The sequence below is a fragment of the Panthera tigris genome, chromosome B4 (assembly GCF_018350195.1).
Source record: "Panthera tigris isolate Pti1 chromosome B4, P.tigris_Pti1_mat1.1, whole genome shotgun sequence".
Classification (NCBI taxonomy): domain Eukaryota; kingdom Metazoa; phylum Chordata; class Mammalia; order Carnivora; family Felidae; genus Panthera; species Panthera tigris.
The window spans coordinates 22,943,298-22,964,106 of NC_056666.1; the positions used below are offsets into that span (position 1 = coordinate 22,943,298).

At 35.4% G+C, this 20,809-nt stretch overlaps 1 protein-coding gene across 3 annotated transcripts in view; it reads right to left on the minus strand.

Moving 5' to 3' along the window:
- ENKUR (enkurin, TRPC channel interacting protein) overlaps positions 1-20,809 on the minus strand; it is a 24,689-nt gene continuing 3,880 nt past the window's right edge. The window contains exons 1-5 of one of the 3 annotated variants that reach the window (XM_007081299.3): positions 18,171-18,459; positions 16,308-16,453; positions 12,043-12,266; positions 9,017-9,163; positions 438-1,005 (exon numbers count right to left, since the gene is read on the minus strand). In XM_007081299.3, the coding sequence (XP_007081361.1) occupies positions 832-1,005; positions 9,017-9,163; positions 12,043-12,266; positions 16,308-16,395 (633 nt within the window). In that variant the 5' untranslated portion in view covers positions 16,396-16,453; positions 18,171-18,459 and the 3' untranslated portion in view covers positions 438-831. Of the gene's footprint in view, positions 1,006-9,016; positions 9,164-12,042; positions 12,267-16,307; positions 16,454-18,170; positions 18,460-20,809 lie in introns of those variants that run through there. The other 2 variants (XM_007081298.3, XM_042991250.1) reach the window with 2 other exon arrangements.

The window sequence follows — 20,809 nt, forward strand, 5'->3', positions numbered from 1 at the left end:
TACTCACATAAATTTATTGCTTAATAAATTAATCTTACAAATAGAAACATTATAATTCAAAAAAATAGATACATAGGACCAAAAAGAAAAAGCAACATCCCATTTCAGTGCAACACATATAATGAATTATGGAGTAAAGCACTTACAGTGAATAGCAAAGTTTTTAAAAGTTGGTATGCTTGGAAGAGTTATTCTCTTTGATTATCCTCAGTGATGCATTTTGTAAATTGTGTTCTTGATTTTATGCTGCCTTCTTCATTTTTCTTCCTTGAAATATAAGCCCTTCGGCATATATAGCATTATAGACATTGAAAATATTTGCAGTTGGGAATGGTTGGAAATGACATAGGCTATCTGAGAATATACACTGCTAAACGTGGGCGGTTCTGAAAAAATATGCCAAGAACACCGGAGAAGCAAGAAAGCATATGCCACTATTTCCACTTCAAAATACTTAAGTTTTTAATGTTGTGTTCTTTGTATCGTGCAGTGTAGAAAAAATCGGAAGTTCCTAGTGCTGGCTTTATTCTTTGGGGCCCGGAAATTAATATTTATGTGAAACAAGTACATAATAATAATGGATTATACTACAAGTTGGAACACGCAACATCAAACTTCATGCTTAGAAAACCTAACGCTGGTAAAAACAGAATTTTCCCTCATGTAAGTAGAATAATTCAATTATCCTTTAAACATTGCCTAAGCATTTCGGTAAAAACTATTTTTATTCTCTTTCAGAGTATTTTCCTCTTTGAAAAGCAAAGTTTCATGTTTATGTTTTCCAGCGGGCTTTTTCCTATGTGAAAATGACTCTATTTTAGAAATCCGTTATTACTTATTGGCAATGTAAATAATTCTGTGCTTTTCAATGACACCGATGTCATGTTCCAGCTGCTTCATTTTTTCTTCCAGCTTCTGCTTGCGAATCTTCTTCGGTATGGAATCGATGAACACAGAGAGGGACTGGAACTCCTTATGTACCTCTTCCCAGTTCTTCTTCAGCCCCTGAAAATGTGACGAACACCGTAAATACTAAAGTAGCTGCAAAAGTAATGTCGATGGTAAAAAAAAAAAAAAAGTATACTAGTGAAGAAAAATGCAAATTGGTAAAGAAAACAGAGGAAGATAACGTTACAGGATGATAAGTATTTATCAAACACTTGGCTAAGTAACAAAACATATTATACAGAGGCCAAGTCCTGTCCTCGATTGTGTGTTCAATTCCCAGAGGGAGTATTTATTTGCTCTGTTTTTAATGTTACTGTACTTGTTTTTACCATCAACTATGAATGTGCAGAGTTACAAGCAGTATGAAACTAAACTCATAGCAAATGTTTTGGTAAAAACAATTTAAAAGTGATATCCACCCCCACCCCCACACCTCCTCACCAGGCAAAACATATTTTTGAATAGGAAATTGTTTATTGTAAAAATTTTAGGTTTTTTTTCTTTAACTTTTTTTTTAAGCCATTATCTTCATTCATGAAAAGGCTTGATTTGGGCTTGCATGGCATGTTTGCTTATATGGGATTAAATGGAATTGCATAAATGCCAAAACTCAATTTAACAAGAGATGATCTTTGATGTATTTTTTCCATGTATTATAAAGAACTCTTCATATAGTCAAAAGATCTATACTTCCCATTAATGTATACTAGAAATGACTGAGATGTCATTAAATGTAACACACATGCTAATTCAATAATGTAGTTAATGAGTTAATGCTTTATATTCTCAGTAATCTATGAATTCAAAATTAGGGATCTTTTAGGAGCAATAAAGGTAATTTCATCTCTGCATAGTCCCTTATGACAGTGCACTAGAGATCTCATTGACAAAATGGGCCAAAACCTCTAATCGAATTCGTGCTCTGAAATTTGAAAAATTAACACTTTCTATTATTTACTATTGATGCACAAATCATTTTATCTACACAAAAACAGTCAAACTGAACATAGAATTTAAGATATTGTCTTGAAAATACAGTCCTTGAAATCCATGGCTATATATTTAGGTTTTGGAAAAGATTAGAAGTGCCTTATAATCACACCTGCATAATAAGCCCTCATAGTACAAATTTAATCTTGTAAAAACTTTTGGGGGATAATAAAATGTCAATGGCTTATTTCTATGCTTAGGTTAAAATGATGATGAGAACTAGAATAGGTTGGCTGGGGGAAAGGGCAACGGATTTTGAACCTCATTGAGTGAGTCTAGATAAAGGGTTTAAAGAAAAGATACAGGGAAGATATCCAGGTTAAATTTTAAAAAGAGGGGGATGGGTTAGTGTATAGTCCTTAATAGTGTATGAGATGTATTCCAAAAAGATGACCTCAGAATTCTTTTTTCATAGTCTTTTATTATGAAATGAAAAATATGTTTCCACAGTGCTCCACAGGGGTGTCTACTGCAGAGAGGAAATCCATGCATTTATACACTTTCAAATATCAAAGGTTTTTCTAGCTACTTGAGTGATATTTCCACATTACTTGTGGTCACAGCAGCTACACTGTTTCTCTGTAGCCTTTATCTTTTAAAGGATAGTTTGCTTTATCTTCCAGTGTGTACAAAAATGTTTGGATCAAAGTCAACAGCCAGAGATGGGAACTAGATGTAACTCATATTTCATATTATATTGAAATAGCCTCTTTGCTGTTTTTAAAACTTACTTTTGTTACTGCATCTAAAACATCTTTTATTCATTGCAGCAATAGTGATTTTTTTTATTAATTTTTCTTTCTTCCATTTTTTTTATCATTAATTTGGGGAAAACTTCAACTAGGAAGAAGCAGTCATAAAATAAATAAGTGGCTCTGGTTCCATGTTTCTTTTGTGCCCACAACACCCCCATCCATTCTCCACCTTCTTGTCCTGCTCTGTGATGAGCGCCATGGTGTTGTGGGGTGGGAGTCAGGGTTCATTCTTGTGGGCAGGCTCCCCACAATACCTCCAGCTCTTTTGCCCTCCAGCCTCTGGAATCAGCACTGGTGGGAGGAGAGAGAGGTTGGGGCATTTCTTCTTCCTCTCCCTTGACTATCTGGACGCTAGTTCTGGCTCATCTGTCTGTAATTGCAATCCTGATAGGTGGCCCCTCTTCCAGGCTCCAGATCTCATCATGCTCTGGTAACACTTTCTTGCCTTTGCTGTTAAGCCTAGGGTGGTGATGGATTCCCACTGTCCTCAGTCCTGAGGTGCTTCGGTGTTTTTTGTTTGCTCCCTTAGCCCTGCTTCACTTCTGTAAATAGTTCCTTCATAAATTCAGAATCCTGAATCCTGAAGGTCCCTTGTATTTCCTGTTGGATCTCCGACTGACAGAGCTTCCTTTTGTTACTTCCTATGCATGTGTGTATGACGTAGTGGGGAAACACTGACCTATGAAGTGGTTGATGTAGGTTTTAGTCCCTTTTTAGCTACTCGATAATTTTGTGACCAAGGGCAAATGTAAACCAAACTCTAAGTTCACTGTCAGTAAAGATTGCAGTTGCCTTGCTCAAATAGTACCCCCTGGCCTGGATACAGTGCCTGGAACGTGGTAGGTGTTCAAATGAATGAATAGATAACAAAACTCAATATATTTGCATTTTATATCCTCATCTGTAAAATGAGAAGTGTGGAATCATTAGACTAGATGACCCCTTGCAGGTATAGTGAGACTATTATTTTATGAAGAATGAGCAGAATGTGGCTGACTCAAGAACATACAACTATATGAGTCTAGCTACCCTGTCACTGTAGAAAGTTACAAAATATGTTTTCTTGTGCTGAAGACTTTTAACATTTACTCTTTTAGCAACTTTCAAACGTGTTACACAATATTACTGACTATAGTCATCATGCTGTACATTACATCCTCATACTTATTTATTTTATAACTGGAAATTTGTATCTCTTGATTCCCATCACCCATTTCACCCACCCCCAACCGCATTACCTTCTGGCAACCACCACTCTTATGAGTTTTGTTTTGTTTTGTTTTTTAGATTCCACATGTAAGTGAAATCATATAGTATGTCTTTTTCTGTGTGATTTATTTCACTTAGCATAACACACACACATATGGACAATTAGATTGCTTTTATATCTTGGCTATTGTAAATAATACTGCAGTGAATATAGGGGGGGTATATATCTTTTCTACTTAGTGTTTTCAGTTTCTTTGGATAAATACCCAGAAGTGGAATCACTGAATCATTTGATAGTCTTATTTTTAAATTTTGAATAACCTCCGTAATGTTTTCTATAGTAACTGCACCAATTTACATTCCCTCCAACATGGCATGAGGTTTCCCTTTTCTCTACATCATCATCAACACTTTTCATTGTCTTTTTGGTAATAGTCATTCTGACAGATGTGAGGCAATATTTAATTGTGGTTTTTACTTTGCATTTCCCTGATGATTAGTGATGTCGGGCATCTTTTCATGTACCAGTTGGCCATTTGCATGTCTTCTTTGGGAACGTATCTATTCAGATCCTCTGCCCATTTTTTAATTGGATTGTTTGGGTTTTAGTTGTTGTTGTTACTGTTGTTGTTGAGTTCTATGAGTTCTTTATATATTCTGGATATTGACCTCTTACCAGATATACGATTTGCAAATATCTTCTCCCATTCAGGAGGTTGCCTTTTCATTTTGTTGATGATTTCCCTCCCTGTGCAGAAGCTTTCTAGTTTGATGTAGTCCCAGCTGCTCATTTCTGCTTTTGTTGCCCTTGCCTTTAGAGTCAGATCCAAAAAAATCATTGACAAGACTGATATCAAGGAAATTACTACCTATATTTTCTTCTAGGAGTTTTATGGCTTCAGGTCTTATGTTCAAATCTTTAATCTTTGTTGAGTTAATTTTTCCATATGGTGAAAGATAATGGTCTAGTTTCATTCTTTTGCATGTGGCTGTCCAGTTTTCCCAACACTCTTTTAAGAGAGATTGTCCTTTTTTCATTGTATATCCTTGCCCCCTTTGTCATAAATTAATTGACCATATATGCATGGACTTATTTCTGGGCTCTCTATTCTGTTCCATTGATCTATGTGTCTGTTTTCATGCCCATACCATACTGTTTTGACTATATCCTAATAATACGGTTTGAAATCAGGGAGTGTGATTCTTCCAACTTTGTTCTTTGAAATTTTGATAGGGATTGCATTGAATCTCTAGATTGCTTTGAGTAATATAGACATTTTAACAATATTAATTCTTTCAATCCATGAGCATGAAATACCTTTCAATTTATTTTGTCTTCTTCAATTTCTTTCATCAGTGTCTTACAAGTTCTCAGTGCAAAGATCTTTCATTTCCTTGGTTAAATTTATTCCTAGGTATTGTATTCTTTTTATTGTGATTGTAAATGGAATTATTTTCTTAATTTCTGTTTCTGAAAGTTTGTTGTTAGTATATAAAAACAAAACAGATCTTGATTTTGTGCTGTGCAACTTTACTAAATTCATTTATTAGTTCTAACAGATTTTTGGAGGAAAAATCATGTCATCCATAATTAGTGGGTTTTACTTCTTTTCCAGTTTGGATGGCTTTTATTTCTTTTCCCTGCCTAATCGCTCTGTCTAGGACTTCCAATGCTCTGTTGAATGAAAGTGGTGAGAGTGAGCATCCTTGTCTTTTCACTGTTCAGCATGTGGTCTTGTCATACATGGCCTTTATTATGCTGAAGTACATTCCATCTATACCTACTTCATTGAGAATTTTTACAATTAAATTGATGGTGAATTTTGTCAAATACTTTTTATGCATCTATTGAAATAATCATATGGTTTTTATCCTTCATTTTATTAATATGGTCTATCATGTTGATTGATTTGCAGGTATTGAACCAACTTTTCATCCCTGAAATAAATCTCACTTGATCATGGTAAATGATACTTTTGATATATTATTGAAATTGATTTGCTAATATTTTGTTGAGGTTTCTTGCATCTATGTTCAACAGGGATATTGGTCTATGATTTGTGACTGTGTGTGGTGTTCTTGTCTGGTTTTGGTATCAGGGTAATCCTGGCCTTATAAAATGAATTTGGAAGCATTCCTTCATCTTTGATGTTTTGGAAGAGTTTGAGGAGGATAGATGTTAAATCTTTGAATGTTTGGTAGAATTCACCAGTGAAGCCATCTGGCCCTGGACTTTTATTTGTTGGGAGTTTTCTGATTACTGATTAAATCTACTTACTAGCACTTGGTCTATGCAGATTGTCTACTTCTTCATGATTCAGTCTTTAAAGACTGTATGTTTTTAGCAATTCATCCATTTCTTCTAGGTTGCCCAAAATGTTGGCATAGAACTGTTCATAGTAGTCTTTTATGATCATTTGTACTTCTGTGGCATCAGTTGTAACTTTTTCTCTTTCATTTCTGATTTTATTTATTTAAGTCCTCTTTTTTTTCTTTTTTTAAAAATTTTTTTTTAACGTTTATTTATTTTTGAGACAGAGAGAGACAGAGCATGAACGGGGAGGGGCAGAGAGAGAGGGAGACACAGAATCAGAAGCAGGCTCCAGGCTCTGAGCCATCAGCCCAGAGCCCGACGCGGGGCTTGAACTCATAGACCGCTAGATTGTGACCTGAGCCGAAGTCGGATGCTTAACTGACTGAGCCACCCAGTCGCCCCAAGTCCTCTTTTTATCTTAGTGAATCTAACTAAAGGTTAATCTATCTTTTTAGAGAAACTGTTCTTAATTTAATTGATCTTTTCTAGTCTTTTTAGTTTCTATTTCATTTATTTCCACTCTGATCTTTATTATTTCCTTCCTTCTAGAACTTTGAGTTTATTTTGTTCTTCTTTTTCTAGTTCTTCTTTTTCTAGTTTGTTCTTTTCTAGCTTAGGTATAAAGTTAGATGGCTTATTTGAGATTGTTATTGTTATAAAGTTCCCTCTTAGACTGCCATCCCATATATTTTAGTTGTATTTCTATGTTCATTTGTCTGAAAGTATTTTTTATTTCTCCTTTGATTTCTTTATTGATCCATTAGTTGTTCATTAGCATATTATTCAATCTCCATAAGTGTGTTATTTTTCTAGTTTTCATCTTGTAATTGATTCTACTTTTATACCATTGTGGTTGGAAAAGATGCTTGATATGATTTCAATCTTCTTAAATTTACTGAAACTTGTTTTATGGCATAAGATATGGTCTATCCTGAAAAATGTTCCATGTGCACTTGAGAAGAATGTATATTCTGGTGCTTTTGGATGGAATGTTCTGTATATATCTGTTAAGTCCATCTGGTCTAATAAATGTTGTTTAAGGCTAAGGTTTTCTTATTGATTTTCTGTCCGGATGATCTATCTATTGGTGCCTTTTCCTATTTTCCAGCATTTGTTAGATATAAAAACCTGACTTTCACAAAAGCATGTACTTTCTAAAGATGATAGAATCTGAACTACGGAGAGATGGGGTTGGAGAAGGAGAAAGAGAAAGAGAGAAAAAGAAAGAGAGAGAGAGAATGGACCAAAAACCAGTAGTCTTTGTGAAAATGACATGCAAAGTCCCAGCTCCCTGTCTTCCAGTCTTCTTGCCTACCTTCTTCCTTTCTTCTTTCTAGCACACCTGTGTTAAACATCTGTGTTTATACTGGGTACTGAGTAAGGTACTCAACAAAGGCTGTCAACAAAGAGACACTGTCCTTGCCTTTAGACCGCTTCTGCTGTCTGGAATAGCCTCTTCTTGTGCAGTTGAAGGCCCAGATAAAGACATGTACCTACATATTTCAGTGGATAGATACTCTGTCGTGGAACCTAATAAAACTTATGATTTCTACACACACACACACACACACACACACACACACACACAGCTACATATATACATATCACCTCTTATTATATTACAACATTACCTATAGTAGAATTTTATCTCATGCCCTTTTTATCATCCATGAGGCTTAGCATGATACTATATGTAAAGCAGGAATTTAGTAAATGTTTACTATTATGACATTGATAAAATGTTAAGAATTTATAACAGCATACAAATCCATTTTCAACAGAAGTTAATGTAGGAAAATTTTTTTTATGTTTTTAAAAGGTCATTAGAAATGTATTTGTAGAAATCTTTCAAAACTAACAAAACAAAGAATAAAGTACTATTTTTACCTCTAGAAGAGATAGCATGACTTTATTTATTTACTTATTTAGTTTAAATTTTTTTCCATGTTTATTTATTTTTGAGAGAGAGAGAGAGCGAGCATGAACAGGAGAGGAGCAGAGAGAGAGAGGGAGACACAGAATTCGAAGCAGGCTCCAGGCTCTGAGCTGTCATTACAGAGCCTGACGCGGGTCTCAAACTCACAAACCGCAAGATCATGACCTGAGTCGAAGTCAGACGCTTAACTAACTGACCTACCCAGGTGCCCCAAGATAGCATGACTTTAGAAGAGAACAATTAGGTGCTTAATAAATAATCTCCTAAGATATGGAGCAACCCTGCTCACATCTCTCAATATTTTAAATGCTTCAGTTAAAAGTCTTGCACTAAACACATAAGGTCATATATCTTTATGTCTACTGTATTCAAAATAAGGAAAATATATTAAAAACCTCACAGCTGGTTATTTTAAAATTTGGACATTTGGTTTACAGGAAAGAAAAAAAAATTTGGTCTAGGAACTGTTTCAATTATTCTAGAGCTCCATCTAGTGAAAAATATCTATTTTATGGATATTATTTTTGAAAAATTCAGGGACATGAGAATGAAAATAAAAATGCTTTTTTGCCTTACTTCTGCATGTTCATTGAAGGAGAAGGTGGGCTTCCTTACGACACTAACTATCCCAGGAAAAACAATAGCTCACAAAATTGGAAACAAAACATTATTCAATAATTCTTATATTACAACTTTTGCTCTCCCCAAAGAACCCAGTGTGCTGCACGTAGCTGTCACCATAACCAAATGAAAGCATTCTGATTTTAGAGTCAAGGTGCAGGCTTTAAGAATCATTGACAATGGACCTTTCTTTCAGAGATGTTCTAAAGTGTTACATATGAATATAAATTACAGGATACTTACCTGAAGAACTGCCTCCCTTTCTTCATCAGACAGCCTTTTCATAGCTGCTTTCCTAAGGTTTTCCTGGATATATTTATCATATTCTTCTTGGGCTTTCTTTACTTCCTCATTTCGCTTACATATATACTCAGGTGTGACACCGTAATCCTTATAAGGATTTTTCAGAAAAAAAAATCAATATCCTGAATGCAACTTACATATGTATACATACCAACTAGTGATTGAGAGACAAAGAAATGTTACAGATTTAAAGCCTTTGCTCAGAACATGGAAAATTGACAAAATTCAATTTTATTTTCTCTTTTCTCATTGGGAACTTGTTGATTCTCATCTTTTAAACCCAAGAAGCAGAGCTGCCAACTCTCAGTGGACATGGAGTGTAAGCAAACAATAAAATTTAGTTGGTTTTTAGCTGCTGAAATTGGGGATTGTCTGTCATCAAAGCATAACTTAACCCACCCTGGCTAAAAAAAAAAGGGGGTAGAAATCCTAGCTATAAATGTGTTCTGGAAAGTTGCAAAACACTATACAAATAAATTCTAAGACCATAGCATTCTGGTAAATTAGTGCAGTGGTAAACAGTCCAATTCATTTCCGGAAACACTTAGGGCAACACCTCATTAAAGCTCGGTACAGATCCTGATGTTCATAATAATGATTCTGAGTCATCACAAAATTATTTTTGGCATATTCTGTTTAATAAAGGGAATAAGGTAAGACATTTTAGGAAAAAGAGCTATCTCACAAATGGGTAAAAGCTTCAGTGATCTGAAATGCTCCCGTGTGCTGGGTCACTGAGGGCTAATGCATAACACTAATGTTAATAATTAATAATAGCCATTCTCTATTGAACTTTTATTAGGTGCCAGATATTGTGTCAAGTGCTTGCCAGGTTTTATATCATTCAACCCTCACTACAATCCTGGGATAAATCTAATGACTTCTTAAAGATCACAGAGGGAGAACTGGAAACACTGTCTTACTACTATTGCTGTATACCTAGGTTTGTTTTCATAAATGGTTTCTCATTTGGACCTAAAACATGAGGTTCACTCACTTTTTAAAAACTGGCATTGCCCAGGGAGCCTGGGTGGCTCATTCGGTTAAGCGTCTGACTCTTGGTTTCCTCTCAGCTCATGATCTCCTGGTTTGTGAGTTCGGGCCCTGCATTGGGCTCTGTGCTGACAGTGCGGAGCCTGCATGGGATTCTCTCTCCCTCCTCCTCTCTTCCCCTCCCTGCCTCTCTCTCTCTCCCTCTCTCTCTCTCTCAAAATAAATAAATACACTTTAAAAAATGGCATTTACCTTCAAAAGACTTACTATCTCACTTATCATTCACAGATTTTTAAAACTGAACTCTGATCAGTGGGAAGTAAGTTGAGAAGTCCTTCATGAGCCCTGAAGGCTTGGCCAGCAACACCATCGGTGCAGAGCATTTGCATGGCTTGGTAAACAAGCACAGGTAGATTAACTTCACATTTTTCTGTCTCCATGTGGAATACTCTCAATTTTCCGTTCAGGGAAGAAGATGCATTGAAGTGGACAGCTGAGGCAGAAGGCAGTCAGAAGGAAGGGCACAAAGTGGTCACTGGTGGCATAACCAGCAAAGGAGAAGGGTTTTTATGTCATCGTGGAGAAATAATGGCTTGGAAATGGCTCTGAAGAGTCAGCCAGGAGACTGAAATTTCTGCTTTTCCACACCCCATGGGACAAGGAATATGGGCAGCCTCCAGGACACAGAAGGAGGAATTACTCAAAGAAGTCTGACATAACTTCATGAGCATGTGCTGCCAACCCCTCGATACCTGCTGAGGTCTTCCAGAAGCGTCTTAGCTTACGGAGTGGTAAGAGTTTCTCAGAGAATAGGTGGTGTGCTCTGATGACAGCCTCGAAGTTCCTGTTTCAGCTTTGAACAGGCATTGGATTTATCATGGTAGATCATTGGACTACCTCAGTGCAAGCCCTTCATACAATTTCTTTGCAATTTCGTTGCAATTTCTTTTCTATTTTTCCTCTTCCTTCCTTTCTTCCTTCTGTCCTTCCTTTCTTCTTTTTTTTTTTTTTTTGCCATGACTCATTATTATATATTACTATTCTTTAGGATTGTGCACTCATATTTTCCTATGTGTGTTCTAAGCAATGTTGTACTCTGTAAGTATACAAAGTGAAATAGGTTTTGTATAAGGTATTTTTGTAAGCTTTTCAAATTTTAAAGGTCTTCTATATTTAAATGAACTCAGGCTCCTATAATTTTCACCAATGAAATTGTATGCCTCTACGATGAGCACCTTTTCAGATAGAGATGAAGGTCCCCAAAGGACTAGATTATTGTATAGTACTTTCAAGGTCTCCTTTACTCCAAGCACATTCAAGCTGAAATTGTACACTAATAGGAGAGATGGCTCTAAAATTATTTTCCTCTTCATTTTTCCTCATTCTGCTACCAAGATCCTGCAGCCTAATGACTAAATCTTAGGACTTTATTTTTTTTTTAAGTTTATTTACTTATTTTGAGAGAGTGAGAGAAAGAGTACAAGCAGGGGAGGGGCAGAAAGGGAAAGAAAGAATCCCAAGAGAGTTCATGAACTCAGGAGCCATGAGATCATGACCTGAGCCAAAATCGAGAGTCAGATGCTTAGCCAACTGAACCACCCAGGTGTCCCTTAGGACTTTCTGAAAAGCTATTTCTTAGTAATGATTCATAGTAATGACTATGCTTTTCATGAAATTTCTACCTCACTAAAAATTAACATCTTTCAGAGACTGTTAGAATTGGTAAATATATTAATAATTGAAATTAAGGGAACAACCTGAGTTTTCCTCTACTAGGCAACATGGTGTTATTCTTTCCAAATTCTTCATAATTTCATCACATATAATTTGGATCAAGCACAGACTTCAGAGGAATGATAATTGGCAGTCTAGATAATTTTCCCAGTGAGAGCACTGTTAGTGATAATATAGATGATCATTATGAACATCATTCTTAAATTATTTGAATTTTAGGTCCAGTAATATAAGGTTACCTTTTTATTGATGTATTTTGGAAATAGTCCTGAAGTTTCAAGATCATGCTTATCTCCAGTTCTTTTGTCAACATAAATTGGTTTAGGCTTCTTAGTCACTCCCAGAATGACATTGGCTGCATTTGTGTTTATAAAATTTTTTTCGCTTCGTATTCCCATGACTGGATGATCAGTTCTCAGTGGCACAGGAGGCTTTCTGGGCTCATTCCAATCAAATTTTTTTTCTGTTAAATATAACATACCCTTGTTAATATTAAATTATAAACATTGCTATTCAATACTGTTTATAATATCTAGATATTTTACCATGAGGATATTAGAGTTTTATTAATAATATATTCAAATATTTGGGGTAAAAAATCAGTAATCGTAAATGCAAAATATTAAGTGCAACATAATCAATTAATATGCTGAAGAACAATATACTAACCTAAGGAAAGGAGATAAGCCCCCCAAGTCATATGCTAGCTAACCAATATATTTTTACTAGTTATTGTGAAAATATTTTCTAATAAAGATGTCAACAACAAATGTTCAGCTTTCTCACTGGAAAAAATTCAACTCTTTTCTGAGTACTACCAATATTGCTAATAATTGCTTATTCAAAGGAAAGTTATTGAAAAATCACCAATACATCAAACTTGATGAAAATCCAAGACTGTATGGATTTTTTTTTCACCAGAACTCTTGTTACTATAAGGTATGAAGATCATGTAATAACTATGTACCCAACATGCAGCTTAACAAAAATTACCAACACAGTTGAACTTTCCTATTCGCTCCTCCCTGATTGCATCTCACTTCCTAAAATTACTACTATACAGAATTCATCTTATTTATTTCTCTCTACCACATTCTCTTCATTAGCAGCAGATGAAATTGGCCATTTTTACACAGCCTCTTCAACTTGACCATTCCAACTCATCTATTTTGATACAGCCACATCAAAATGGTTTGTCAGAAAAGAATGTAAAATAATTACAATTTATTTCCAAGAACTGAAGGCAACAGACGTCTTGACAAAACCTTATTCAAATCTTAACTCCACACAATTACTAGGTACTTTGGCTTTATTCATTTCTGCACTGTTTGAACTTTTTTTTATGAGTTTATGTGACTTGTATTAGCAGGAAAAAAGATATTATTAGAAAGTCTAAGGACTGGATTAACCTCTCATGATGGGCTGAATTGTGTCCCTCCCAATATTCATATGTTGAAGCCCTAACACCAGTACCAGAGGTAAAACCCTTTGGACACAGGGTTTTAAAGAGGTACCTAAGTTAAAATGAGGTCACTCTAGAGTGGGTCCTAACCCAATGTAATGGACGTCCTTAGAAGAGGAAGAAATTTGGACACAGACACACACAGAAGGAAGACCATTTGAAAAGAAATGGAAATGACAGCCATCTGCAAGCCAAGAACAGAGGCCTCAGAAGAAACCAACTCAGACAACACCCTGATCTTGGACTCTGGCACTCAGAATTGTGACCAAATACATTTCTGTTCAAGCTCCTCAATCTGTGACTCTTTGTTATGGCAGCTCCAGCAAACTAATACTTCTGATATAGTTCTACACACCTAGAAATATTATAAAGGAGTTTTTGGAAAATTTGTTTATTCATGAATTCATGCAGCATATTTTTGTTGAACAAATACCATGTCCCCAGTTAATGATCTGGGAACTGTAGATACGATAGTAAACAAAAGAGACAAAGTTCTTATGGAGAGAACTCTCATGTTCTGTTCTCATGGAGTTTATAGTGGGGAAAGAAAAATTAAATTTAATATGTAGAATATAATATATATATTTGCTTGAACCATATGTGAAAGTTGTTTACTGTTTCTGATCTACCAAAATAGTATCTTCCTATGTAATACATTACTGAGATGTTGTGAGCATTGTTAGAGATTTCATTTGGAGTTCCTATAAAGCCTGGAGCAGAGAATAAGGACTCGTTGTTACAACCCAAAGAGTTTCTTTCTTCCAGATACACTTAACCAAATCAGATTTGCATAATGTTTGCCTAAAAAATCAGAGGTATCTCTCCTCTAGATGTTCACACTGAAATTATTCATTGGCCAAATTTAATTATGAGTTGAAAGTGCATGCAAATGGCTCCTGTAGCTATAAGGGAATATGTAGTTTTATAAATGTATATAAGAGGTAAACTAAATTCTTAGAACGTGAGGAAACAGCTCAGAAAGTCTAATAATTCATTCTTAGGTGAGGAAGTAGAGCAAATGACAACCCTTGGTTGGTTATGATTGTCCAGTGGATGGAGCCTAACACTGGCCACCTTCTTTCCCTTAACCTACCTAAACATCATCTTTTCTCTCATCCCAGGAGGAGGGGTTGGCAATGGGGTGAGGCTTGGAAAATGGGATGAGGATGTCTTTTCACAAATTATTCGGCAGTTGGGATAATAAATCTGAAAACCAAATGGTTTGGCTTTTTAACATTATGTCAAAATGGCAATGTCAACACAGCCTTGTAGTCATGTCAATGTTCTATCAATTGAATTTAGAGAAATGTTCATGTATCTGTTTTCAGTGTGTCTAACAAATTTCTGGCATCAAAGCTATTGTGTTTGAAATGGCAGAATATTCAAAAAGAGACTAGCAGCAGCCTTGGCATATATATATATATATATATATATATATATATATATATATATATGACCTTTATTTAACTCATATTATTGAACTCTTGCAACACCCCAGCTTTCTTGATTATTCATAAGGCAGATATAATTTTGTGTTTGTGTTGTCCTGTTTTAATGGGAGAGATAGACTTCTTCCCTTTTTTCCTTATTTGATGTTTAGGATTTATATAGTTTGGCAGTGTATTGTATAATGTGCTTAACCCTACAGAGGATACATGAGAACCCAACTAATATCATTGACATAAACTAATTTCATTTTACAATTTTCCAGTGTTCACAAGTGGTGTGAGTCACAAAATACCAAGACTCCTCTTGAGAAAGACAGAAAATAGACTTTTGAAGACATGAACTTATGCGTGGATGTTTAGATGTGCTTTTTTCCCTCTTTCCTGATAATGTCCTCATCCTTTGTCATGGCACATGGGTTTTGCAAGAGGATTGTGGGATAGCAAATATTGCCATAGGGAGAAATAGTTCCACTTTTGTCAAAAGATCCACCCTAGCTGGACTTCAGATGTTGAATTATTTTCTTGATGCCAGGTGACAAAAAAAGGCTAACTTTTTAAAAGAGAGAGACTAATTTCTCTCTCCTCTCTATTGTCCTAAAACATCAGGAAAGATACACCCAGGATGGGAAGAAGCTTCTTCCATGCATACATCCATTTTCCAGATAGCCTTCTTCCTAAAATCTATATGCTCGACGACCATTATTAATTACACAATTTTCAATGCCTAGTACAAAATGACAACATGGGGCACCTTGATCAAACATCAAGAATTTCAAGACGGCAAAAGCAAAGCATTAAACCAAGCTCCTCAGCATGTGGCCCTCCCCATGCGAATGCCCGAGAAGCTGGCTCTGTCTACCACTCATTCACGAAGGGTCCTCCATTACACCTGACTTATTTGCTGTCCTAATGGTCTTAGAGATCTGGGAGAGTTAAAGCCCATGCCTGATAGTTGCTTCAGCTGGTATAACAGTTGTGATTCTCATCTCTTGCAGGGAAGACCAGACAGGGTTTAGATGCTAGGCCATCTTATTGGGGCTTAGGACTCTTCTTATAATTGTCATTTGTTACTGAAGTCATACGGCTAGGGACTAGGATGGTGAGGCATGTGGTGCTAGCGGTAGGGCTTCATTAAGTAGTCCAAGATGTCATTCAGATGTATGCACCAGGACAGGGAAAGGCTATTTGGGGTATAACTCAGCATTCTCCACCTTCTTCTTCCACTGAATTCTCTACTTCTACTTTCTCCTAGCCTCTCAGTTTCTGTTAAATATGAGGTAAACCAATCACCTATGAACATTTAATATTCATAGGCAGTAAGATAATTCGAGTTAAATTCTCTGTTAGCACTTTTTTTCAAGTTTATTTATTTATTTTGTGAGAGAGAAAGGGCAAGTGGGAGAGGGGCAGAAAGGGAGGGAGGGAGAGAGAATCCCAAGCAGGCTCCATTCTGTCAGCATGGAGCCAGATGTGGGGCTCCAGCTCACAAATCGTGAGATCATGACCTGAGCCAAAGTCAACTGCTTAACTGACTGAGCCACCTAGGCACCCCGCTGTTAGCACTTTTAATATTAAAAAGAGTGATGAAACCTACTGGGTGGTAGAGTTTTTTCCATTGAATGTTTCTTCAGGAAATTCTTTGGAGAAGGTAGTTCAACTTTCGGTGGCCCCATAGTCTTCATTGCAGCTTTACATTTTTGCGTGTTATCTTTAATAGAGGCCTTAAAAATGGATACGTACCTAAAAGTAAAAAAAAAAAACCAAAACTGTAGCATTTATATTTCTAGTAAAAATTGCTTACAGTTTAAGAAAGGATATACATTTTAATGTATATAAGTCTATATTCATTCAGAGATAGACATAAAGCATAATTATCTGAGCCCTGTCTATCAGGTACCCTAGATGGAAGTTTGGCCCTGAGAGGTGCCAGTGTAAAGATTATAGTATTTCCTTGTTATCATGTGAATGTGTGTAGCATCAATGGTGATGTCTCCTCTCCCATTCCTGATATTGGTGAACTGTGTCCTTTCTCTCCCCACTATAAACTCCATGAGAACAGAACATGATCATATCAGGGTGCCTGGGTGGCTCAAGTAGTTAAACATCTGACTCTAGGTTTCAGCTCAGGTCATGATTTCTCGGTTCATGAGATCAAGCCCTGTATCAGATTCTGTGCTGATGGTGTGGAGCCTGCTTGGGATTCTCTCTCTCTCTCCCTTTCTCTCTCTCTTCCCCTCTCCTACTTGTGCTCTCTCTCTCTTTCTCACTCTCTCACAAATAAAAACATTTAAAAATAAAAATAAATAAAATTATCACATCTTCTTGAACTGACTACTTCATCATTATAAAGTAATGTTCTTTATCCCCTTTAAAACTCTGTACTCAAAAATCTACTCTATGTCATATTAATAAAACTATTTCATCACTCCTTTGATTTGTGGCAGCACAGTGTTTTCTGTTCTTTGACTTTTTACTTATTTTGTGACTTTATTTTTAAAGGAGTTTTCTTATGGAAAGCATAGAAACTTTAACCTTTCTAAAAATCTCCTTTATTTGGTGTTCAGACCATTCATATCTGATGTAATTTTAAAAATACATTTGCGGGGGACTGAGTGGCTCAGTCAGTTAATCCTCTGACTCTTGATTTTGGCTTAGGTCATAGTCTCACAGTCGTGAGATTGAGCCTGGAGTCAGGCTCTATGCTGGACGTGGAGCCTGCTTAAGATTTTCTCTCTCCAAGGGTGCCCGGGTGGCTCAGTTGGTGAAGTGTCCAACTTCAGCTCAGGTCATGATTTCATGGTCCGTGAGTTTGAGCTCCATGTCAGGCTTTGAGCTGTCAGAACAGGGCCTGGAGCCTGCTTTGGATTCTGTGTCTCCCTCTGTCTCTGCCCCTCCCCTGCTCACATTCTGTCTCTCTCTCTCTCTCTCTCTCTCTCTCTCTCAAAAATAAAAATAAGCATTAAAAAAATGTTTTTAAAGATTTTCTCTTTCCTTTTCCCTCTGCCCCTCCCCCCTCAAAAAAAGAAAAAAAGAAAATATAAAAATAAACAAAAAATTTAAAAAGTAAAAATAAAAAATGAATAAAACTCCATCTGTGTTTAAATTTTCCATCTTGCTATTTGTTTTCTACATACCACTTTGTTCATTCTTCTTCTTTTTATTTTGCCTTATTTTTATTTTTTGACTTTGTTTTGTTTTATGTAAGTTCTGAAGTTTATAATATACATGTTTAACTTATAGTCTACCTTCAAGTAACATTATACCATTTCATATAGAGTGTAAAAACCTTAACAAAAGAATACTTGCATTTACCCATCATCCCACCTTTGTCCTAGTGTTGTAATATATTTTACTTCCATGTGCTATAAAACCCATAATTCATTGTGATTTTTCCCCTTAAAAAGCCAACTATAGTTTAATGAAATTTAAAGAGAAAAAAATAATTTCTAATATTTACCCATGTATTTGCCATTTCCAGTGTTCTTTATTTCATTATGCAGATCCAAATTTCCAACTTGTATCCTTTCTTGTGCATTAAGGACTTTTTAACATCTGGATTCCATTGTTTCTGATGAGATATTTGCTATCTTCTTTGTATTTAATGTTTCTTTTATCTTTGGCTGTTTTTAAGACTTTCCCTTTATTACTGATTTTAAGAAATTTGGTTGTAATGTCCCTTGGTATGGTCTTCTTCCCCTCCTCCTTCTCCTTCTTTTTCTTCTTCCTGCTTGGCATTCATTGTGGTTCTTGGATTTGGGTATTTAGAAATTTCATTAAATTTGTCAAAATTTTGGACATTACTCAAATATTTTTTCTGTTTACCCATCTCTCTTCTCTTCTTATGTAATTCTAATTATACTTATGTTAGGCTGCTTGATGTTGTCTACAATTCACTGATTCACTGTTTTCCTTTTCAGTTTTTTTTCCTGTTTCATTTTGTATTGTTCTATTACTGTGTCTTCAAAGTCAACAATATTTTCTTCAGTGTTTTAGCTACTGTTAATCCCACCTAGTAGACTATTTTCATTTTAGGCATGGTATCCTTTATGTCTAGAAGGGAACTGCTGAGTTTTGTTTAAATTCCTCTTACTTGAGCTTTGGCCTGGAAACTCTCTAGGGAGAATGTTGGGGCAATTGTAGGGCTTGTTTCTCCTTTCTTAGGGGTGACTGCTCTGTGCTGTCTATTGGCCAGTGTATGAAAAACTATTGTTTTACACTTTGTTTTCAGATGTTTTAGTTGTTTAAGGTGAGAAGATAAATTTCATCCTTGATTGGAAGCAGAAGTTTAGCTATGCCACTTTTAACAACTTGTATTCTCTTTCTCTTTTTTTAAGGTCTATTTATTTTTGAGAGAGAGAGAGAGTGCAAGCAGGGGAGGGACGGAGAGAGGAGCACAGAGGATCTGAAGAAGGCTCTGTGCTGACAGTAGTGAGATTGATGTGGGGATTGAACTCACGAACTGTGAGATCCTGACCTCAGCTGAAGTCTGATGCTCAACCGACTGAGCCACCCAGGCACCCACTTGTATTATTTTCTTATGTATGCTGATAAGTTTGCTTGGAAAAACATTAAATTGTTTCTTGCTTTTAGAGGCCTTTCCTCAACCTTGAATTCAATGGTTGGGGATTAATTATGGTCTAAAAAGAATGAGTTTATTAGATACCTTTATAAAATAATGTTCAATCTAAATTTGTGCCTTAAGTTTCCTACAGAAGTTGGAATTGGCAGATATCTCTTGATTAATAAAATAACTTCCCCTCTGGTAAGAAAAGAGTGTATATGCTCTCACTTCTTTTTAATTTGCTATCTTGTGATTCAATACATTATTTTGTGAGCTGAAAGCTTACCCATTTGTTATACAAAACAATATATTTTATACTTTATGAATAATTTTTTATTTTTCCAAATTACAAAAATAAAAAATGATGAAACTATCATAATGCTGTATACTAATTATATATCAATTTTAAAAATGAATAAAAATCTAGTTTTACTCTATCTCCTCAATCCCTTTTCCAAATAAATTTAGTTTTCTATGTTTCTATTTATGTATGAAATATACCTTGTTTTTTAAAACTTAATATAATGTGATTTCTTTCCATATTAGTACATGCAAAGTTTCTTTTCTTTACAAGAGATGAAGAAACATGTTATTATTGTGGAAGTCTGCAGAGAGAGACTGGACAGCTATATTAAAATCTGAATAACAATTTCTAACACTAGTCATAAAACTCTGAGACCACATATGGCAGCAATGAGAATTTTAACATAAAATTTCATTATTCTATAAACAAGGACTTTGGAATATTCCTGGCTTTCTTTGAATATAAGTTCATTTAAAAGGACTACTGCTTTCCCCAGTTGAATTATTGGATACAAATTGTCAGCAAAGTAGATAAGAACCTCAGGAGAAAATAAGTATGTTATCTAAGATTTCATAATAGTCAAGACTACTTAGCAAAGTCAGATACATAACTAGACTTTAAACAAAGAGATGTTATAAAACCTCAGAAAATATAGATATAGTAGTATGGAAAATAAAGAAAATGAAAGATAGTCCAAGAAAAATGAAAAGCTGTGAAAATGAAATTCAGACTCCATGTCACAGTTGATGCCAGTGAAAACCAGAAAGCCTTAAAAAAAAACCAAACAGCCAACTAGTGAGTGCTTAGACATTAAATATTCCCACATTAAATAAGCATGCATCCAGAAACTCCATGCTGGTGAATCTGATGTAAATTTTAGAGAGCATCTAAAAACCTGTAGAGAAGCAATGATTAAATGAGCCATTTGGAGTTTCAATTCCCTGAAATGAATATCATTTTTTAAAAAAGATTACTTGACTCATAAATCAGGCAAATACCTTAGACATAATATACACCTTTATGTTAGCAGAGCCTCTTATCCTTACTGATAAGAGAGATATGAATTGATTAATGTATGCACATGGATGACTGACTGAACCCTCCTAACATTGAATGGCTGTCAGCCTAGAAAGAAGTGTCCTTTAGTCTACTAAGCAAAATATTTGCCCTATTCAATGACAGACAGAGATATACAAGACACACTTATTAGATTTACAAATAACACAAAGCT